Consider the following 20,026-nt stretch of genomic DNA (forward strand, 5'->3'; position numbering starts at 1 on the left):
CTCCGACGACTTTCTGCTGCAGGAATCAGAGGCTACCGTCCCTTCAGAGGAATGTTGCTGACAGCACAACATCGACGCCTAAGGTTACAATGGGCGAGGCAAGTTCGAATCTGGCGAGGGCGAGAAAGGCGCCGACTACTGTTTTCTGGCGAGAGTCGTTTCCAGTTGTTGCAGAACAACGGCAGACAACGAATTTATCGCCGAGGAGGTGAACGTTTAGCACCAGTGTCTAGTGTTATGTCTGGGGAGGGATCTGTGGAGAACAGAAGACTGACCTGGTCTTTGTGCAAGGGAACCTGAGTACTGTTCAGTGCAGACAGCAAGTTCTGCGCCCAGCTGTACTTCCATTCTTGCTGAAACAGCCACAGCATAGTGTTTCAACATGACAGTGCCACAGGACTTCCTCAACCGCCACAATGTTGATGTTCTCCCTCGGCCTGCCTGTTCACCCGACATAAACCCCATAGAGCATCTGTGGGACCATCTGAGTAGACGGTTAAGGAACCGTCAACATCCTCCAGAGACGAGAGATGAGGTGGAACGTGCCCTGAGAGTGGCAGAGAATCCCACCACCCGTCATCAGACGCCTAACGTCATCAATGAGACCGGACCAAGGAGTGACGGAACTGGGCAACCTGTTTGCCGTGGGTTGCGTCCCGTGTCGGTGGAGGACGATAGTCTGGTGGTTGAGGGCAAGTAGACCCTGGTATGTGTTCCAGTTGCCTAACACACCACTTCGGCCCTTACTTCACCTAGAGGGGTGATAGAATCGGCCCGATTCTATCAATCGGCTGGTCATGCCATGTCCTGTGCATGAACGTTATATTTGATTACTGAGAAAGGTTTACAACAATTTCGACCATTTTGACATTGTATATTCTAAACATGTCGTATACTTAGATTGCCTAGAGTCTTATGCCAGAAGGCGATGGTTCATGGACCAATCTGGTAGGAGATATCTTTTTCAAGATACACTTCTGCTTGAGTATACCCTTCTGGTATCCTAGGTGTCGTCTGTTGGAGGTCCACAGACATGAGGCATCGTCCACGTAGACATTCCGTGGATAACCTTGGCACCCCTACAAAAAAAAACCAAACAAACAAAACACACAAAAAACAAAACAAAAAAAACCAAAAGCATAAAAAAATAATAACAAAAAACAAAAAAAACCAAAACAAAAAAAAACAAAAAAAAAACCACGTTCACACGAATCATCAGTCATCAGACGCCTAACGTCATCAATGAGACCGGACCAAGGAGCGACCGAACTGGGCAACCTGTTTGCCGTGGGTTGCGTCCCGTGTCGGTGGAGGACGATAGTCTGGTGGTTGAGGGCAAGTAGACCCTGGTATGTGTTCCAGTTGCCTAACACACCACTTCGGCCCTTACTTCACCTAGAGGGGTGATAGAATCGGCCCGATTCTATCAATCGGCTGGTCATGCCATGTCCTGTGCATGAACGTTATATTTGATTACTGAGAAAGGTTTACAACAATTTCGACCATTTTGACATTGTATATTCTAAACATGTCGTATACTTAGATTGCCTAGAGTCTTATGCCAGAAGGCGATGGTTCATGGACCAATCTGATAGGAGATATCTTTTTCAAGATACACTTCTGCTTGAGTATACCCTTCTGGTATCCTAGGTGTCGTCTGTTGGAGGTCCACAGACATGAGGCATCGTCCACGTAGACATTCCGTGGATAACCTTGGCACCCCTACAAAAAAAACCCAAACAAACAAAACACACAAAAAACAAAACAAAACAAAACAAAAGCATAAAAAAATAATAACAAAAAACAAAAAAAAACAAAACAAAAAAAAACAAAAAAAAACCACGTTCACACGAATCTGATGATTCGTGCTCTTCAGATGATGACGTAATGACTCTTCATAAAAATCTTGATCACTGGGCACGACTTCTTGTTATGTCGTCTCCCGATGGTAGTCCTCTCAAGTTAAATCCGTTTGCCATTGCTAAGGGTATTGAAGGCTTAGCTGGAGACGTAGAGGAGGTTAAAAAGCTGCGATCTGGACTTCTACTGATAGAATGTAAGAAACAGATCCAGTCTCAAATTTTACTCTCTACCAAATCACTGGCAAATGTTCCTGTTGAGATTTCACCTCGTAGAACCTTAAACAGTAAAAGCATTGTGCGACGTAGGACGATGCCTATCAGACATGAATGAGTGTGACATCGTTTCAGAACTTCACTCACAGGGAGTAAAGCGATTCACATCAAGAAGTCACGAAGACAAATACATATTTGTTTACCTTGGGTGTCTCAACAAGCGCGGACTCACTCAAAGCTGGGTATTGCAATTTAAGGGTAGATGCTTTTATACCAAATCCCCTTATATGTTACTCTTGTCAAAAATATGGACATGGCTCAAAATCGTGCCGAAACCCAGCAACCTGACATAGATGTGGTGGGAAATGTGACAATAGCACACTATGTGACAAATCTCCTTCTTGTGTAAACTCTTCTGGCAATCATCCTTTTTCATCCAAAGACTGTCCAACTTGGAAGGTACAATCTAAATTTTACGCATCAAACATGAATGTAACACATCTTTCCTTGATGCGAAGAAACTTGTTTTTGCCCACGAATCACCACGGCCATCATATGCTGCTGCTGTTTCCACGTCTACTCTAACTTCTAACACAGATTCTAGAGCCAATTCATGGAATTCCGTCGGTTGTCAGACTGACTATACTTGGACTGACTCCTCTGCTCTAACTTTACTGCCTCCACCTGTCCAGATTCAACCAGCTCATAAGAACACTAATGCCAATGTTAATTATTCGAAGAAGAAAACGCCTAACGTGTTCCTAAAGCACAGAAAAATACTACTAAGTTTGGAGTGATAGAGGACATGGACGTGTCCCGTCTTCAAAACACCCACTCCCGGAGTCATTCTCCAAAGAAAAAAGATCGTGAGCGGTCTCCCATAATTGCGCCTTAAATGACCACCAGTCCAGTAATACTGTGGAATTATACAAGTCTTAGGAATAATTTAAATGATTTACAACTCTTAATTCAACATTTTCAACCATCGGCCATCTGTTTACAAGGGACATACTACAATAACACTGATAACTTTGACGTAACAGGCTATATGTCCTGTAACGTCATTTCCCCTCCTGGACCTAAAGTGACTGGAGGGTTCAACTATCTTACTAAAACATGGTATCATCCATAGTCTTGTCCATCTAAATACTCTTCAAGCTCCAAGCTGTAGTACTCCGTGTAACTTTGCACATTGCTTTTACATTGTGTTCAGTATACCTTCCACCATCTTCTTGTATACAATAGTGTGAACTTCAAGATCTCTATGAGCTACTCCCCAAGCCCTGCATTATTATGGGTGATTTAGACGGACACAACCACCTTTGGGGTGGTGCTCAGACGAATACTAAGGGGAAAGTTTTAGAGTGAGTGAGCTAATATTTAACGTCACATCGGAAATATCTCAGCCATATCGTGATGAGATATTCAACAATGAAAAGATCATATGTACATTATAAAAACCTGTCAAGGAAGGACAGTAAAACAACTAGAATATCACAATTTCAATTAAAGTTGCCAGTAGCAAGATTTTTGTACAATTCAATAATTTCAATTAAATGTGGATATCTGCAAGAAATATTTTTAATAGACTGAAGGCAAGAAAGAGAGTCCGTATAGATTATGTACTGTTTATGTTTAGGGTGTCTTTGTATGTATTTATGAGCCGTTAGTATCACGTTAGCTTCTGCTGTAAAAATAGAACTATTATCTGGTAATCTAGAAGATATTGTTCTGGATCCAATGACAGTGTATTCTGAGCAAAGCTCAGATTATGATCTTGGGAAGAGTACGCTTTTGAAAGCGTATGAGTTAGTACCTGAGGATTATCGTCAGAAATTGAGAAATGCTCACAAAAGGGACAATGAGACTTTTGTAGAGTTTGCAAGAAAAAAGGAAACATTGTTTCATAGGTGGTGTAGGTCTAAGGAGGTCACAGATTTTGATGGTTTGAGACTGTGTTGATGGAAGATTTCAAGCAGAGTGTTCATGCTGACCTTGAGACTTATTTGGATGAACAAAAGGTTGATGACTTAGATAAGGCAGCAATGTTGGCAGACGATTATTGTTTGAGTTCTTTTAGGTCTCCGGGTAATACAAAGTCTTCTGGCCAAAAGGGCTTCTCCCCGGTTAAGACTTCAGGACATGCAGGTTACAGTGGTGTTGGAACAGGTTCAAATTCTAGTGGCAAGCAGTCACATACTTTTCAGTCTAAGCCTAAGACTACCAGTGGTTCTGATCCTGTTTGTGCGTATTGTAAGAAGCCAGGTCATTTGGTGTCTGCATGTTACAAACTCCAGTTTAAAAATCAGGCTACAGTTTCCCCAAATGCTTTTGTGTCCTTCGCACCTCAGCCTTTCTTTCCAGGTGGTTCTGAGGAGACTTTTGTCTGTGAGAGTAAGTGTCCAGATTCTGTAGTTCGGAGTTTTTGCCCTTTGTGTATAAGGGTTCTGTGTCACTTATGGGAGATAATTCTACCCCACATTATTTTGAGGGATACTGGAGCGCTTCAATCTCTGATTTTGAAGGATATTTTGCCTTTTTGTGATGAGTCTTCAGCTAACTCAGATGTTTTGCTTCAGGGTATAGGTGGCAATTCTTTTGCTCCTCTCCATTTTGTGAATTTGACCTCAGATCTGATTTCAGGTGAGGTGAAAGTTGGTGTCCTTGACTCTTTCCTAGTTCCGGGTGTCGATTTTTTTATCGGTAATGATCTTATGGGGGCTAAACATGGCACTGATCCAATTGTCACTGTTTTACCGGAGAGTTCAGTTAGTACTGAAAAGTTGGAGGATGAATTTCCGGGTATTTTTCCCTCTTGTGCAGTGACTCATTCAATCTCGAAAGGCATTTCTTCCAAGACTTTGTTGCAGAATGATACCATTTATGACTTGTCAGGTACTTTTATGGATCATTCTTTGTGTAAGGTGGAGACAGATGACTTATCTTCAAAGAGTAGTAGCTCCTCAGGACTTCTTGTCAGAAAGTTTGTCAGGTGGTGAACATGTTCTTTCCAGAGAGCAGCTTATTAGTGCATAGGGTGAGGATGTTGAAGTGCAGACGTTGGCTAGTAAGGCTGTTTATTTTGAGGAGGTAAGCAAGGTTCCAGTTTGTTATGACTACAAGGATGGTGTTTTGATGAGGAAATATAGGTCGCCAGATGTTCCTGCGGAGGATGAATGGAAATTGTACCATCAAATTGTGGTACCGAAAGTATTTCGAAAACATGTACTTTCATTGGCACATGAAAGTCCTATGGCAGGTCATTTGGGTTTAAACAAAACTTATGAGAAAATTTTGGCCCATATTTTTTGGCCCAGCCTGAGACAAGATGTGGCTGAATTTTGTAAGACCTGTCATGCATTCCAAATTGTTGGAAAACCAAATCAGAAAATTCCTACAGCTCCCTTGAAACCTATACCGGCTTCTGAGGAACCTTTCAGTAGAGGTATTATTGATTGTGTTGGTCCACTACCGAAGACTAAGTCTGGTAATCAGTATTTGCTCACAATCATGTGTGCTTCTACCAGATTTCCTGAAGCAATTCCGCTTCGTAGGATTGTTGCTCCTGTGATTGTCAAAGATTTGATCAAGTTTTTTACCTTAGTTGGTTTACCAGATGTTATTCAGTCTGATCAGGGCTCAAATTTTATGTCTAAGGTGTTTCAACAAGCTATGTACCATATCAAGACTTTTGTTTTGAGACACAGAAAGATTGGGATAAGGGTGTGCATTTGTTTTTGTTTGCTGTCAGAGAGTCAGTTCAGGAAAGTTTAGGGTTTAGCCCCTTTGAACTTGTATTTGTTAAAACACTTGAAAGAACAATGGCTCAATGACAGACCTGAGATCAATCTCTTAGACTATGTGTCTACATTTAGGGACAGACTATTAAAGGCAAGTGAGTTGGCTAGAAGAAACGTTTCACCAGAAAACACTATGACAAAAAGTCCAAAAAGAGAAATTTCGCTTGTGGTGAGAAAGTGTTAGTTTTGCTTCTCATACCTGGTCAGCCGCTGTGAGCAAGATATCAAGGTCCACATGTTGTTGACAAAAAGGTTAGTGACACAGACTATGTCGTCTTGACGCCTGGTCGTCGTAAACAAAAGAGATTGTGTCATGTCAGCATGATTAAGAAATATCATGACAGGTTAGAAACCAAACATGTCAATTGTATTGCCACACTCTCCCAGTTACTGATTGCACTAAAGACAATTGTGAAAATGTTGACAACATTGATGATGTTGCAATGTGAAGTTTGATGATCTTAGTGATAATGTTTCACCAAAGTTGAGAAATTCTGATGTGTTAGCTCACCTTGATGACAAACTATCACATTTATCCCCTGAACAGAAAGTTCAGATGTCAGATTTGATTTAGGAGTTCTCTGACTTATTCCCTGATGTGCCTGGTCGAACTGATGTTAGTCATGATATAGATGTAGGTGATGCTGTGCCTGTAAAACAACACCCTTATCAGATGAATCCAGTGAAGCGAGAAATTCTACGGAAGGAGGTAAAATACATGCTGGACAATGACATTATTGAACCCAGTGACAGTCCATGGAGTTCACCATGTGTTCTTGTGCCGAAGAGTGGAGGTGGTTGGCGCTGCTGTGCTGACATGAAAGCTGTCAATGCACTCTCACGAACTGACTCGTATCCTATTCCTAGAGTGGACGATTGCATTGATCGCATTGGTCAGGCCAAGTATATAATTAAGTTTGACTTACTGAAGGGCTTCTAGCAGATTCCATTTACAGACTGTACGAAGAAATATCGGCATTCGCTACACCAGATGGACTGTATCAGCACAAGGTGATGCCGTTTCGTCTGAAGAACGATCCAGCGACGTTCCAGAGACTCGTCAACACGTCACGTCAGGCCTTGATTGTGTCGAGGCGTACATGGATGATGTCATCGATTATGACATGGAGTGGGATGACCATCTGAAAAGGACTCGTGCTTTCTTCGAAAGACTGTCTGAGGCTAAGTTAACTGTGAATCTCGGCACAAGTGGAATTTTTTAGGGCACGGCCAGGTACAACCACTTCATACTAAAGTTGAGGCAATTATACATTTTCCAGTACCTCAATCTAAGACAGAACTCATGAGATTCTTGGGTATGGCTGGCTATTACAGAAAGTTTTGTCAAAACTTCTCAGATGTTGTATTTTCACTTACTAACCTTATGGGGGAAAAGGTAAAATTTCAGTGGGATAGCAGTTGTGAGACTGCATTTGAAAACGTCAAAGCCATACTCTTCTTCTCGAAGTATTGCTGGCACCAAATTTTGAGAAAGCATTCAAATTGCAAATTGATGCAAGTGATGTTGGTGCAGGTGCTGTCCTTATTCAAGAGGATGATTCAGGGATTGAACATCCAGTTTGTTATTTTTCAAAGAAATTTGACAAGCATCAAAGAAATTATTCTACCATATAGAAAGAGACATTAGGTCTTTTATTAGCTTTGCAGCACTTTGAAGTGTACTTTGGTACCACCACTTTGCCAATTGAAGTTTTTACTGATCACAATCCCTTGACTTTTCTTCACAAAATGAAGAACAGAAATCAGAGACTTGAGGTGGAGTTTGACCTTGCAAGGGTTCAATCTTGTGATCAAACACATTAAAAGGCAAAGGCAATGTTTGTGCTGATGCACTTTCGAGGGTATAAATGTTTGATGACTTGATGATGCTGTATGTATGTATCTGCATTTTGTCATAGTATTTCTGCAAGACGTTTTTCATATTGCTCATATTATTACATGTCATGATACTATGTTATTAATGCTATGATTGTAACAGAAAGTTTCGGCAAAACTTTCCTTTCCTCAAGGGGTAGAGTGTCACGAGTATGTATTTTCTGTATATTTTTGTTATTGATTAAGTAATACTTATTACTGGTTCACAACTTTTAGTGCTTTGAATATTAAATATGATGGGTCACATGTTGTTTTAATAGCTGGTCAACACTTTTGGCATTCTGATTTTCCGGAATTTATCTGCTCCTAGTTTTCTATGTGTCTATTTCTGGGAGACTTATTCGAGGGCATTCTACAGTGTTGACGATGTTTGTTTGTGCCCGAACTTCCTGGAAATGACTGTATACATATATAAAGGCTTGTTGACGTGTGAAGGGCGAAACTCACACTGACATTCATTCATATTTGCTGGATATACTGCCAACACGCTTGAAATCCTGTCAACGCCTGAATCTACATTATCTGCTGTCCCACCGATCGCTTTGTTGACATTCTGCCATTGTTGATTCTCTCTCACACCACGACTGTCGTGAGTTCGCTATATTGTATTTTGTGACCAGTGACTTAGATTTTGTATCTCTTGAATTGTATTTATAATCAGCATTGTTATATTGACTTGTGACTTTGTATACATTGCTCTCATTGCACAATAATAATAGAATTTGAACGTAAACAACTTGTCTTTGTTCTGTTTTGCTGGTTTACAAGAGGATTTCTTAAATTGTTGTCACGGTAAATTCTTAACCGTAACAACTGTAATTCATTCGTTTCTGATTTTTTAAATGTAGTTAATGTTAGGTCCACTTGGGGCCTGACCAACTGCCAAGGAAGAGAAGAAAGAAGACGGGACGGAGCTATAATTTCCAGTTCAATGCTGGCAGCACAAAGAAAGAGGTTAATTCTATGTCGAAGAGGCGGGACAAGAGAAGACCTTTTGTTGTATAAATCCTCATAAACTGGATTTAAAACACAGTTAAATGGAGGGTTAGATTCATTAGAGTATAATTTAGTAATGTACTGTAAAGCTAACTTTATACGGCGCTGCTCAAGAGATAGTTCATCAGCCTCAACGTAAAGACTGTCAATAGGTGAAGTTCTGAAGGAACCAAGACAAAGTCTTAGACCTTGGTGATGGACAGAATGTAATAGTTTCAGGTTGCTTTTGCAGGCTCCACCATATACAGTGGAGCCATAATCAAGTTTTGAGCGGACGAGTGATCGATATAAATGAAGGAGGGTAGTCTGATCCCCTCCCCACTTTGAATTAGAAACAACCTTTGATAAATCGAGTGCCTTCAAGCATTTGGCTTTTAGGGATTTAATATGGGGCAAAAATGACCAAATGTGAATCAAAAATAAGTCCCAAGAACTTAGCCTCCTCGACCACTTTGATAGGGGTGCCACTTAGGAATAGTTCTGGGTCTTTATGAGGTTTATATTTACGGCAAAAATGTATACAGTTGGTTTTTGATTTAGAAAATTTGAAGCCGTTTTCAAAATACCATTTATCTATTTCATTTAAACACAACTGTAGTTGCCGTTCAACAGTATGCATATTTTTACCACGACAGGAAATATTAAAATCATTCATGACGATCAATCTATTAAATCGTTTAAAACTTTTGATAAACTGTTCATCTTGATGCCAAAAAGAGTGAGAGACAAAATATTGCTTTGTAGAACATCCTGATTGTAATGATCAGACAGGGTAGAACCCACGCGGACTTGAAATTGTCTATTATTTAAAAAGTTGGCTGTGAATTTAAGCAAACGACCTCGCATCTCGAAATCATGTAAATCTCTTAAAATACCATATTTCCAGGTTGTGTCATATGCCTTCTCAAGAGCATAAAAAATAGACACAGCGTGTTGTTTATTAATCGACGCATTTTTCAGTAATGATTCCAAAGGCACTAAGTGATCGACAGTACTTCTGCTTTCACGGGGCACCCGTGGCGAGCCACCTCCTCGTGGTGGGTGCTGGGTAACGCCAAGAGCTCGCCGACACCCCCGTAGTGGACCCGGGGGGATATTTGGTCCACCAACCCGTTTGCCGTGGGTTGCGGCCCTGTGTCGGCGGAGGAAGGGATCCTGGTGGTTGAGGGCAATAGGAGCTTGCAACCGTGTTCCTGTTGCTCAATACACCACTTTGGCCCTTACTTCGCCTAGACGGGTGGTCGAATGGGCCCGGTTCGACCAATCGGCTGATCATGCCAAGCCCTGTGCATGGGGTATTATTATATTTATCAATGCACATACACCATTTGGAATTGTTGTAAATTTGGACTTGGCTTTATAATCTAAAACATTTTTGAATTTGAAATATGTTGCTCTGTATTTTGCCTAGAGTCCTATGCCAGAAGGCGATGGCTCATGGGCCAATCTGGTAGAATTATTAATCTTTTAATTCTTCTGCTGGAGTATATCATCCGGGTATCCTTGGTGCTGCAAGCTGGAGGCCCGCTTGCTTTAGCATTGTCCTTGTGATACTCCGTGGTGGGTGGGGAGCTCGGATGATGAACCATATTACCTTAACCATGGCCTACGAAATACCACTTAGAAAAACAAAACGTCCACTTGATATTGACCCTGTTGATACTGACCTGAGACCATCTGCATCGATTGAATATTGGCCACGATTCATTGTGATTGAGACACCTGACAAGACATCGTTAAAACTGAACCCCTTTGCTGTGTCCAAGGGTATTCAGGGTATTGCAGGGGAGGTGAAAAACATTAGACGCTTGCGTTCGGGTGCCCTGCTAGTTGAATGCGGGAAAAAACAACAAGCAACGAACCTCATGAACATCAAATCTTTCGTGGGCATTCCGGTCACGGTCTCTGCTCACAAGACCTTGAATACAAGTAAAGGTATTGTGAGAGATCGTGATCGATTGTTTGATGATATGTCGGAACTTGATATAGGATCTGAAATGAAGGATCAAGGTGTGCTCTATGTCAAGCGCTTTTCAACGCGGAGAAACAACGAAACCATCAAAACGAATACGTACCTGTTTACTTTTTCATCTCCAAATGCACCCAAATCAGTGAAGGCAGGCTACTGTAACATTCCAGTTGATACGTACATCCCCAACCCGCTCAGGTGTTTTAAATGCCAGAAATATGGATACGATGTGAATACTTGCACATTGTCTGTTGTGTGTGCTCACTGTGGTGAGAAGACACACACAACAGAAGATTGTGACAGTGATTATAAAAAATGCACCAATTGCTCAGGCGACCATTCGTCCTTTTCTAAACAGTGTCCTATTTGGAAAGAGCAAATGGAGATCAATAAAATAAAATTTACACAAAATATCTCCTTTTCTGAGGCCAAAAAACTGGTAAAGAGATCTGAACTTTCAGAAAGTTATGCTACAGTAGCAAAAACATCATTGGGGTCTAGTTCTAAAACAACGTCAACCACAGGCTGTCAAACTACCTTGACTTGGGTCAATTGCGACTCTCCACAACATTTGTGCACTGCTATATCATCACAGACTGAGGAATCACTTCCTAATACCTCAAAGACTTCGTCTGATCATAAACCAGCATCTCAGTCACACTCAAAGTCTCAATCTACAGCTGAGAGTCAACAAACGGTGAAAAGTAAACCGAAGCCAAAGCCTGATGCTTCAAAACAACAAAGTGGCAGAGCTCCTAAAGAATCACAAAATAAAATTCAATTGTACAATAAATATGGGTCTCTTGAAGAAATGGACGTTTCTGAAAATGTCCATTCTAGGGCACATAGCTTGTCGCCCTCCAAAAGAGTGCGGGGTAGATCCCCAATAAATCCCCCTAAAAGATAGTTTATTCCAATAATATTGTACAGTGGAACTGCAGAGGATTGAGGACTAATTTACATGAATTACAGCTATTAGTCCAAGATTTTACACCTTCAGCGATATGTCTCCAAGAGACATATTTAAAACAAACATACATTTAATTTTCGTCAGTTTAACACATATCATTGTTTTGCACCTCCGGGTGATCGGGCCACTGGCGGATCATCCATTCTAGCCAAACAAAACATTATTCAAAGCCCTGTTTCACTTAATACTAATATGCAGGCTGTTGCAGTGAGAATTACGTTACATGTAGCGTTTACGCTATGCTCTCTTTATATTTCTCCCTCTTCGACGTTTGCTAAAACTGATCTTCAAGCTCTATATGATCAGCTCCCGAAGCCCTGTATTATAATGGGAGATTTAAATGGGCACAACCCACTCTGGGGTAGTGTAACTACTAACACTAAAGGGAAATTGTTGGAGGACTTTTGTTCTGACAATGATTTGTGTATTTATAATGATGGTTCCAGCACATATTTACATCCTGGTACAGGGACCTATTCTGCTCTTGACTTGTCTCTGACAACTTCCGAACTACTAAATGAATTCGAATGGTCCGTCCACGATGACCTCTGTGGAAGTGACCATTTTCCTACTATGTTAAAAGCTTTAACTCCATTCGATGTTCCTCCGTCATCAAGAAGAAATTTTAAAAAGGCTAACTGGGCTTTATATGAAACACTGTGTGCTGAAAAACTTAAACCTGAACGTTTTATTGACGTCCCCGATGCTATAAAATGCTTTTCTGATGAACTGAATTCCATAGCTGATGAGTGTATACCAAATTCCTCTGTAGTTCCACACATAAGAAAACCATGGTTCAACGATGATTGCAAACAAGCTAGGAAGGCAAGGAAAAAAGCAGAACATTATTTCCGTCGCCATCCTATGGTGCATAATTTAAATAAATTTAAAATTTTAAATGCTAAAGCACGACGTACTTTTAAACAAAACAAACGTCAATCTTGGCAAAATTATGTATCCAAAATTAATTCTCGGACACCCATGTCCAAGGTATGGAACATGGTCCAAAAAGGTACTAAATCTACTGTCCATCATCTTAAACATGGAGATCAGTTACTTACGGATAAATCAGATATCGCAATTAAACTCGGCGAAACCCTCGCTAGACACTCTTCCTCTTCTAATTATTTACCTAGATTCCAGCATTATCAAAAACAACAAGAAAAGAAAACTATTAATTTCAACTCAGATAATGGGGAAGATTATAATGAAACTTTTTCTATTCATGAACTCCATACTGCTCTTGATCAAGCTCATGACACTGCTACAGGAGCTGATAACATACATTATCAACTCCTGAAGCACTTACCAGAATCCTGCCTAGAAACTCTTCTAAATATTTTTGATGAGATTTGGACATCGGGTAACTTTCCTCCGTCATGGTGTGACGCCATAGTAGTACCAATACCTAAACCTGGACGTGATCATACGGATCCATCCAATTATCGGCCTATTTCACTAACAAGCTGTGTTTGCAAGACCATGGAACGCATGATAAATAATCGACTTGTTTGGTACTTGGAAACAAATAACCTTATCGCAGACATACAATGTGGTTTCCGAAAAAACAGAAGTACTGTCGATCACTTAGTGCGACTGGAATCATTTGTGCAAAACGCACTCATTAATAAACAACATGCTGTGTCTATCTTTTTTGATCTTGAGAGGGCATATGACACAACCTGGAAATATGGCATACTGGGAGATTTACATGATTTCGGTTTGCGAGGTCGTTTGCCTGAAGTCATTGCTAAATTTTTAAATAACAGGCAATTTCAAGTCCGCGTGGGTTCTACCCTGTCTGATCATTATAATCAGGATCAGGGTGTTCCACAAGGCAGTATTTTGTCAGTCACTCTTTTAAGCGTCAAGATCAACAGTTTATCTAAAGTTTTAAACGATTTAATCGATGGATATTTATTTGTGGATGATTTTAATATTTCTTGCCGCGGTAAGAATATGCATACTATTGAACGGCAACTGCAGCTGTGTTTAAACAAAATTGATAAATGGTGTCTTGAAAACGGTTTTAAATCAAAAACCAATTGTATACACTTCTGTCGTAAATACAAACCCCATAAAGAACCAGAGTTATTTCTCAGTGGTACTCCCATCAAAGTCGTCAAGGAGGCCAAGTTCCTGGGACTTATTTTCGACTGACATTTGACCTTTTTGCCGCATATTAAATCCCTTAAAGCCAAATGCCTGAAGGCACTCGATTTATTTAAGGTTGTTTCAAATTCAAAATGGGGAGGGGATCAATCTACCCTTCTTCACTTATATAGATCACTGATCCGATCTAAACTTGATTACGGCTCCATCGTATATGGTGGCGCTTGTCAAAGCAACCTAAAACTACTTGATCCTGTTCACCACCAAGGCCTAAGACTTTGTCTTGGTTCTTTTAGAACCTCTCCTATCGACAGTCTATACGTCGAAGCTGATGAACCTTCTCTCAACTTACGTCGTATCAAACTATCTTTACAATACATTACAAAATTAGCTTCTAATGAGTCTAACCCCGCATTTAATTGTGTTTTTAATCCTCTCTATGAGGATTTGTACAACAAAAAGTCTTCCCTTGTTCAGCCTCTTGGGCTCAGAATTAAGCCATTTCTTGCTGCTTCCAGCATTGAGCTGAACCATATAGCTCCTTCCCGTCTTCTTTCTTCTCCTCCTTGGCAGTTGGTTAGGCCAGATGTTGACCTAACATTAACATCACTTAAAAAATCAGAAACGAATGAATTACAGTATAAACAAGAATATAATCAATTGAAAGATAAATATAGCAATTATAAATCCTTATTTACAGATGGGTCCAAGGACGGTGGCGCAGTAGCTTGTGCCACTGTCACTGGATCCAGAACAATATCTTCTAGGTTACCAGATAATAGTTCTATTTTTACAGCAGAAGCTAACGCCATATTAACAGCTCTAAAATATATTCAAAGACACCCTAAACGTAAACAATATATAATCTATTCTGATTCTCTTTCTTGCCTTCAAGCTATTAAAAATGTATCAGGTAAACATCCACTTTTAATTGAAATAATTGAATTATATAATAATCTTGCTACTGACCAATACGACATCGTCTTCTGTTGGTTACCAAGCCACGTAGGCATTTCTGGTAACACAATGTCTGATCTTGCTGCCAAGGCAGCACTCAACAAATCTGTGACACCACTTCTTATTCCTTACAGTGATTACAAAGCCACCATTAGATCTTATATCCGTGGTCTGATGCAGAAGAAGTGGGACACCCAAGTAGGTATCAATAAATTACATGAAATAAAACCGTATATTGGTTACACCTACTTGGGTTGTCAGTCCAGATTTGAAGAGGTTATTTTAAGACGATGTCGTATTGGCCATACTAGATATACTCATTCATACCTTTTAAAAGGTGAGGATCCTCCATTTTGTATCCCTTGTGATGAGAGAGTTACAGTCAAGCATATCCTGCTTGACTGTGTTGAATTCTCCATCACAAGGGATAAGTATTTTACAGTTAAAACAATTAAGGATCTTTTACCAGCGTTAGGTCTCATTTAATTATTGATTTTTTAAAGGAAATTGATTTTTTGGTTGAATTTTGAAATTATGTTGTGTAAATAGATGTATTTTAATTATTGGAAGTTTGGATTTGTAACTTGAAGTGTTGGTGGCTGTACCCTCAAAGGGGGTTGAAGTATTGTAAAATTATTGTCCTCCTGAGAGGGTACGTAAGTCCAAAAAACATTCACAGTAAATTTAATCGTTCCACTGTTCTTAGTCGTAGTATATCTGTATTTTTAATTTTTGGCTAGATATGTCTAAATTGCTAACAGCTGAGGGGATGATTTAAATCCGACTAGGCACCATGCAGGTAGCAAAGGCACTGTAAGTCCCCATGGTCCCTAGTATGGTGATCTACCTTCAGTTGCTGGCAACCTATAGCCTGATTTTATACTGTATTGTCCGAATAGTGATATTAGTTTTAAACTTTCGACACCAGTTTTAATCTCATTTGTGATATTCTAGTTGTTTTACTGTCCTTCGCCAGGTTTTTATACAATACATGTATTTCATTTCAGTATTAAATGTTCTCGTCACAATATGGCTGAGACATTGCCGATGTGACGTTAAATACTAACTCACTCACTCACTCTGCTTTTACGGAAACCACATTGTATATCTGTGATAAGGTTATTTGTTTCCAAGTACCAAATACGTCGATTATTTATCATGCGTTCCATGGTCTTGCAAACACAGTTAGTTGGTGAAATAGGTCGATAATTGGACGGATCCGTATGATCACGTCCAGGTTTACGTATTGGTACTACTATAGCATCACGCCATGAAAAAGGAAATTTCCCAGGAGTCCAAATATCATGAAAACTTGATAACAGCGTCTCTAAACAGGATTCTGGTAAGTGCTTCAGTAGTTGATAATGTATGTTATCAGCTCCTGTAGCAGTGTCATGAGCTTGATCAAGAGCAGTATGGAGTTCATGAATAGAAAATGTTTCATTATACTCTTCCCCATTATCTGAGTTGAAATTAATACTTCTTTTTTCTTGTTGTCTTTGATACATTTGGAATTTAGGTACATAATTAGAAGAGGAAGAGTGTCTAGCGAGGGTTTCACCCAGTTTATTAGCAATATCAGATTTATCAGTAAGCAATTGGTTTCCATGTTTAAGATGATGGACACTAGATTTAGTACCTTTACCCTTAATTTTCTGGACCATGTTCCATACCTTGGACATGGGTGTCCGAGAATTAATTTTGGATACATAATTTTGCCAAGATTGTCGTTTGTTCTGTTTAAAAGTACGCCGTGCTTTAGCCTTTAAAATTTTAAATTTATTTAAATTATGAACCATAGGATGGCGACGGAAATAATGTTCTGCTTTTTTCCTTGCCTTCCTAGCTTGTTTGCATTCATCACTGAACCATGGTTTCCGTATATGTGGAACTGCAGAGGACTTTGGTATACATTCATCAGCTATGGAGTTCAGTTCATCAGAAAAGCATTTAATAGCATCTGGAACGTCAATAAAAAGTTCAGGTTTAAGGTTTTCAGCACACAGTGTTTCATATAAAGCCCAGTTAGCCTTTTAAAATTCCGCCTTGATGATGGAGGAGCATCAGATGGAGTTACAGATTTTATAATAGTAGGAAAATGGTCACTTCCACAGAGGTCATCGTGGACTGACCATTCGAATTCATTTAGTAGTTCTGAACTTGTGACTGACAAGTCGAGAGCAGAATACGTTCCTCTACCAGGATGTAAATATGTATTGGAGCCATCATTATAAATACATAAATCATTATCTGAACAAAATTCCTCCAGCTCTTTACCTTTAGCATTTATTGTTGCACTACCCCAGAGTGGGTTGTGTCCATTTAAATCTCCCATAATAATGCAGGGCTTTGGGATTTGATCATATAGAGCTTGAAGATCGAGTTTGTGAAACGTTGAAGATGGAGAAACATACAGAGAACATAATGTAAACGGAACGTGCAAAGTTAGTCGCACTGCAACAGCCTGAAGATTAGTAGTAAGTGTAACTGGGCTATGGATAACGTTCTGTTTAACTAGAATGGAAGACCCTCCAGTGGCCCTGTCACCCTTAGGCGAAAAACAATGGTATGCACTGAAAGAACGTAGGTTAAGAACATCTGTCTCTTTCAAATATGTCTCCTGCAGACAAAACCCTGAGGGTGCTAAATCTTGGATTAAAAGCTGTAATTCATGGAAATTCCCGTGTGGACCCGGGACAGAATGTGTCCACAGCACCCCATTGCTTGTCGTAAGAGGCGACTAAATTGGGCAACCTGTTTGCCGTGGGTTGCGTCCCGTGTCGGTGGAGGAAGGGATCCTGGTGGTTGAGGGCAATAGGGGCCTGGAACCGTGTTCCTGTTGCCTAACACACCACTTTGGCCCTGACTTCACCTAGACGGGTGGTAGAACTGGCCCGGTTCTATCAATCGGCTGGTCACGCTATGCCCTGGGCATGGACATGTTCATGTTGACAATATATATTCCTTACATTATATTTTGACACTGAATATTGAGGGTATTCTATTGTAAATAACAATTGCCTAGAGTCCTATGCCAGAAGGCGGTGGCTCATGGGCCAATCTGGTGATATTGACCCCTGAATTCTATGTTTCTTGAGAAATGTGTCATGGGCCGAACCAGCCTGGCATATGTTCTTTTAGATATCATGGCTATTCATGTCTTTATTTACTGGAGTATAACACCTCTGTAGCCCTGGTGTTACAGGCTGGTTTCCACTGTAATGTCGTCCTTGTTGACACTCGATGGCGGGTGGGGAGCAGAGTTGTCGAATGTATTTATCCCATCATGTCACTCCACATTCACTCTGGTTCTGCAAAAGCTAACAAACGTCGACATGTTGATTCTGATGATGAAATATCGACTGAAAAATCTGATTCTTGGCCTAGGTTTATCGTTGTTGCTTCTGCTGACGGTACCCCACTGAAACTCAACCCATTTGCTATCTCCAAGGGTATTGAAGGTGCCTGCGGAGAAGTGAAAAATGTCACCTGCCTTCGAAATGGTTCATTGTTAGTTGAATGTGCTCGGAGGCAACAATCTGTCAATCTGCTCGGTCTTAAGCAGTTTGTTAATACACAGGTTGTCGTCTCAGTGCACAGAACATTGAACTCAAGTAGAGGAATCGTTCGAGATCGGGCGAAATGTCTTTCGTTTATGAGTGAGGAGGAAATTGTAGCTGAACTCAGAACCCAAGGTGTTACAGCTGTGAAGCGTTTTACCAAAAAGCAAGACAACAATATAATACAAACAAATACCTACCTGTTTACATTTAACTGTCCGACCATTCCAAAGTCTATTAAAGCTGGCTACTTCAACATTGCAGTGGACGTATACGTGCCTAATCCACTCAGATGTTACAAATGTCAAAGGTTTGGGCATGGTGCGAAGTCTTGTCAGGCAAAGAGTTCTGTTTGCTACCGTTGCGGTGGCACTCATGAAAGTTCTGAATGCACAAATGAATCATACAGTTGTGTCAACTGTGGCGGGGAGCATGCAGCCTCATCTAAATCTTGCCCTGTCTTTGAACGAGAATCCAAAATACTGAAAATTAAACATACAAACAATGTTTCTTATCACGAAGCAAAACGGTTAGTTTCTGTTTCATCTCAGACTTCGTCTATTACTTACTCAGCTGTAGTTTCCTCTCCTCCTCTACCTGTTGTCAAACCTTCCAGAGTTTCTACTCAATGCCAAACGTCGATCAGTTGGGTGAATGATGATCAGATCATTCTGGAACAAGTTTCTTCTGAAGCAGACACATCAGTAACCGAAACACAAACAGATGTCCAACTGACACAACACTCAGAATCAGACAATGTTACAAGAGAAACTCCCTTACAATTGTCGAAGACAGAAAAGAAACAAATGAGAAGAAAGGCTAGGGCCATACAAAACTTGGAAGTGCATTCTTCTCCCTCAGGCCCTGCTTCGGTTCAAAACCGATTTGAACCTTTGGACATGGAGGTCAGCCCTCCAGTCTCTACTCATGGGAGTAAGCGATCATCTCGTTCACCAGTTAAACCACCATGTACGGTTATCAACCAGTAATCCAGTGGAACTGCAGAGGACTTTGGAACAATTTCAATGATTTGCAATTGTTATCACAAGATCTGAAACCATCGGCATTTTGTTTACAGGAAACATATTTAAAAAGTGCAGATCAGTTGAAAATCAGACAATATGATTCGTATCATTTCCTTTCACCTACGAAGGCTAAGGCCACCGGGGGTAGTTCAATATTGGTCAAACAAGGCATAATTCACAGTCCTGTTTCTCTCAAAACACCTCTTCAAGCTGTGGCTGTTCGTATCACTATGCACATTGTTATCACATTATGCTCTCTTTACATTCCTCCATCTTATTCTCTTCAGCAAAATGAACTTCAAACACTCTATGACCAGCTCCCAAAGCCTTGTATTATAATGGGCGATCTCAACGCACATAATCCCCTTTGGGGAAGTACGCATACCAGCAGTAGGGGAAAGATTTTGGAAGACTTTTTGTCCGCCAATGATTTGTGTATTTTGAATGATACTTCTAAAACATATTTACATCCTGGTACTGGCACATACTCTTCACTTGATTTGTCACTTACAGACCCCACTCTGCTTAATGAATTTGAATGGTCAGTTCATGATGACCTCTGTGGTAGTGATCATTTCCCTACCATTCTACAACCTGTAAACCCTACTGATGTTCCTCCATCATCACGATGGAATTTTACAAAAGCAAACTGGTCTTTATACGAAA

The 20,026-nt window shown here is 40.3% G+C and overlaps 1 protein-coding gene across 1 annotated transcript in view; it reads left to right on the forward strand.

Moving 5' to 3' along the window:
- The first annotated feature begins 382 nt into the window (after positions 1-382).
- LOC137273201 (ankyrin repeat domain-containing protein 50-like) overlaps positions 383-20,026 on the forward strand; it is a 54,539-nt gene continuing 34,895 nt past the window's right edge. The window contains exons 1-3 of the mRNA XM_067805702.1: positions 383-692; positions 1,877-2,056; positions 4,440-4,469. Coding sequence (XP_067661803.1) covers positions 383-692; positions 1,877-2,056; positions 4,440-4,469 — 520 coding nt within the window. The remainder of the gene's footprint in view (positions 693-1,876; positions 2,057-4,439; positions 4,470-20,026) is intronic.

The sequence above is a fragment of the Haliotis asinina genome, chromosome 1 (genome assembly GCF_037392515.1).
Source record: "Haliotis asinina isolate JCU_RB_2024 chromosome 1, JCU_Hal_asi_v2, whole genome shotgun sequence".
Taxonomy (NCBI): domain Eukaryota; kingdom Metazoa; phylum Mollusca; class Gastropoda; order Lepetellida; family Haliotidae; genus Haliotis; species Haliotis asinina.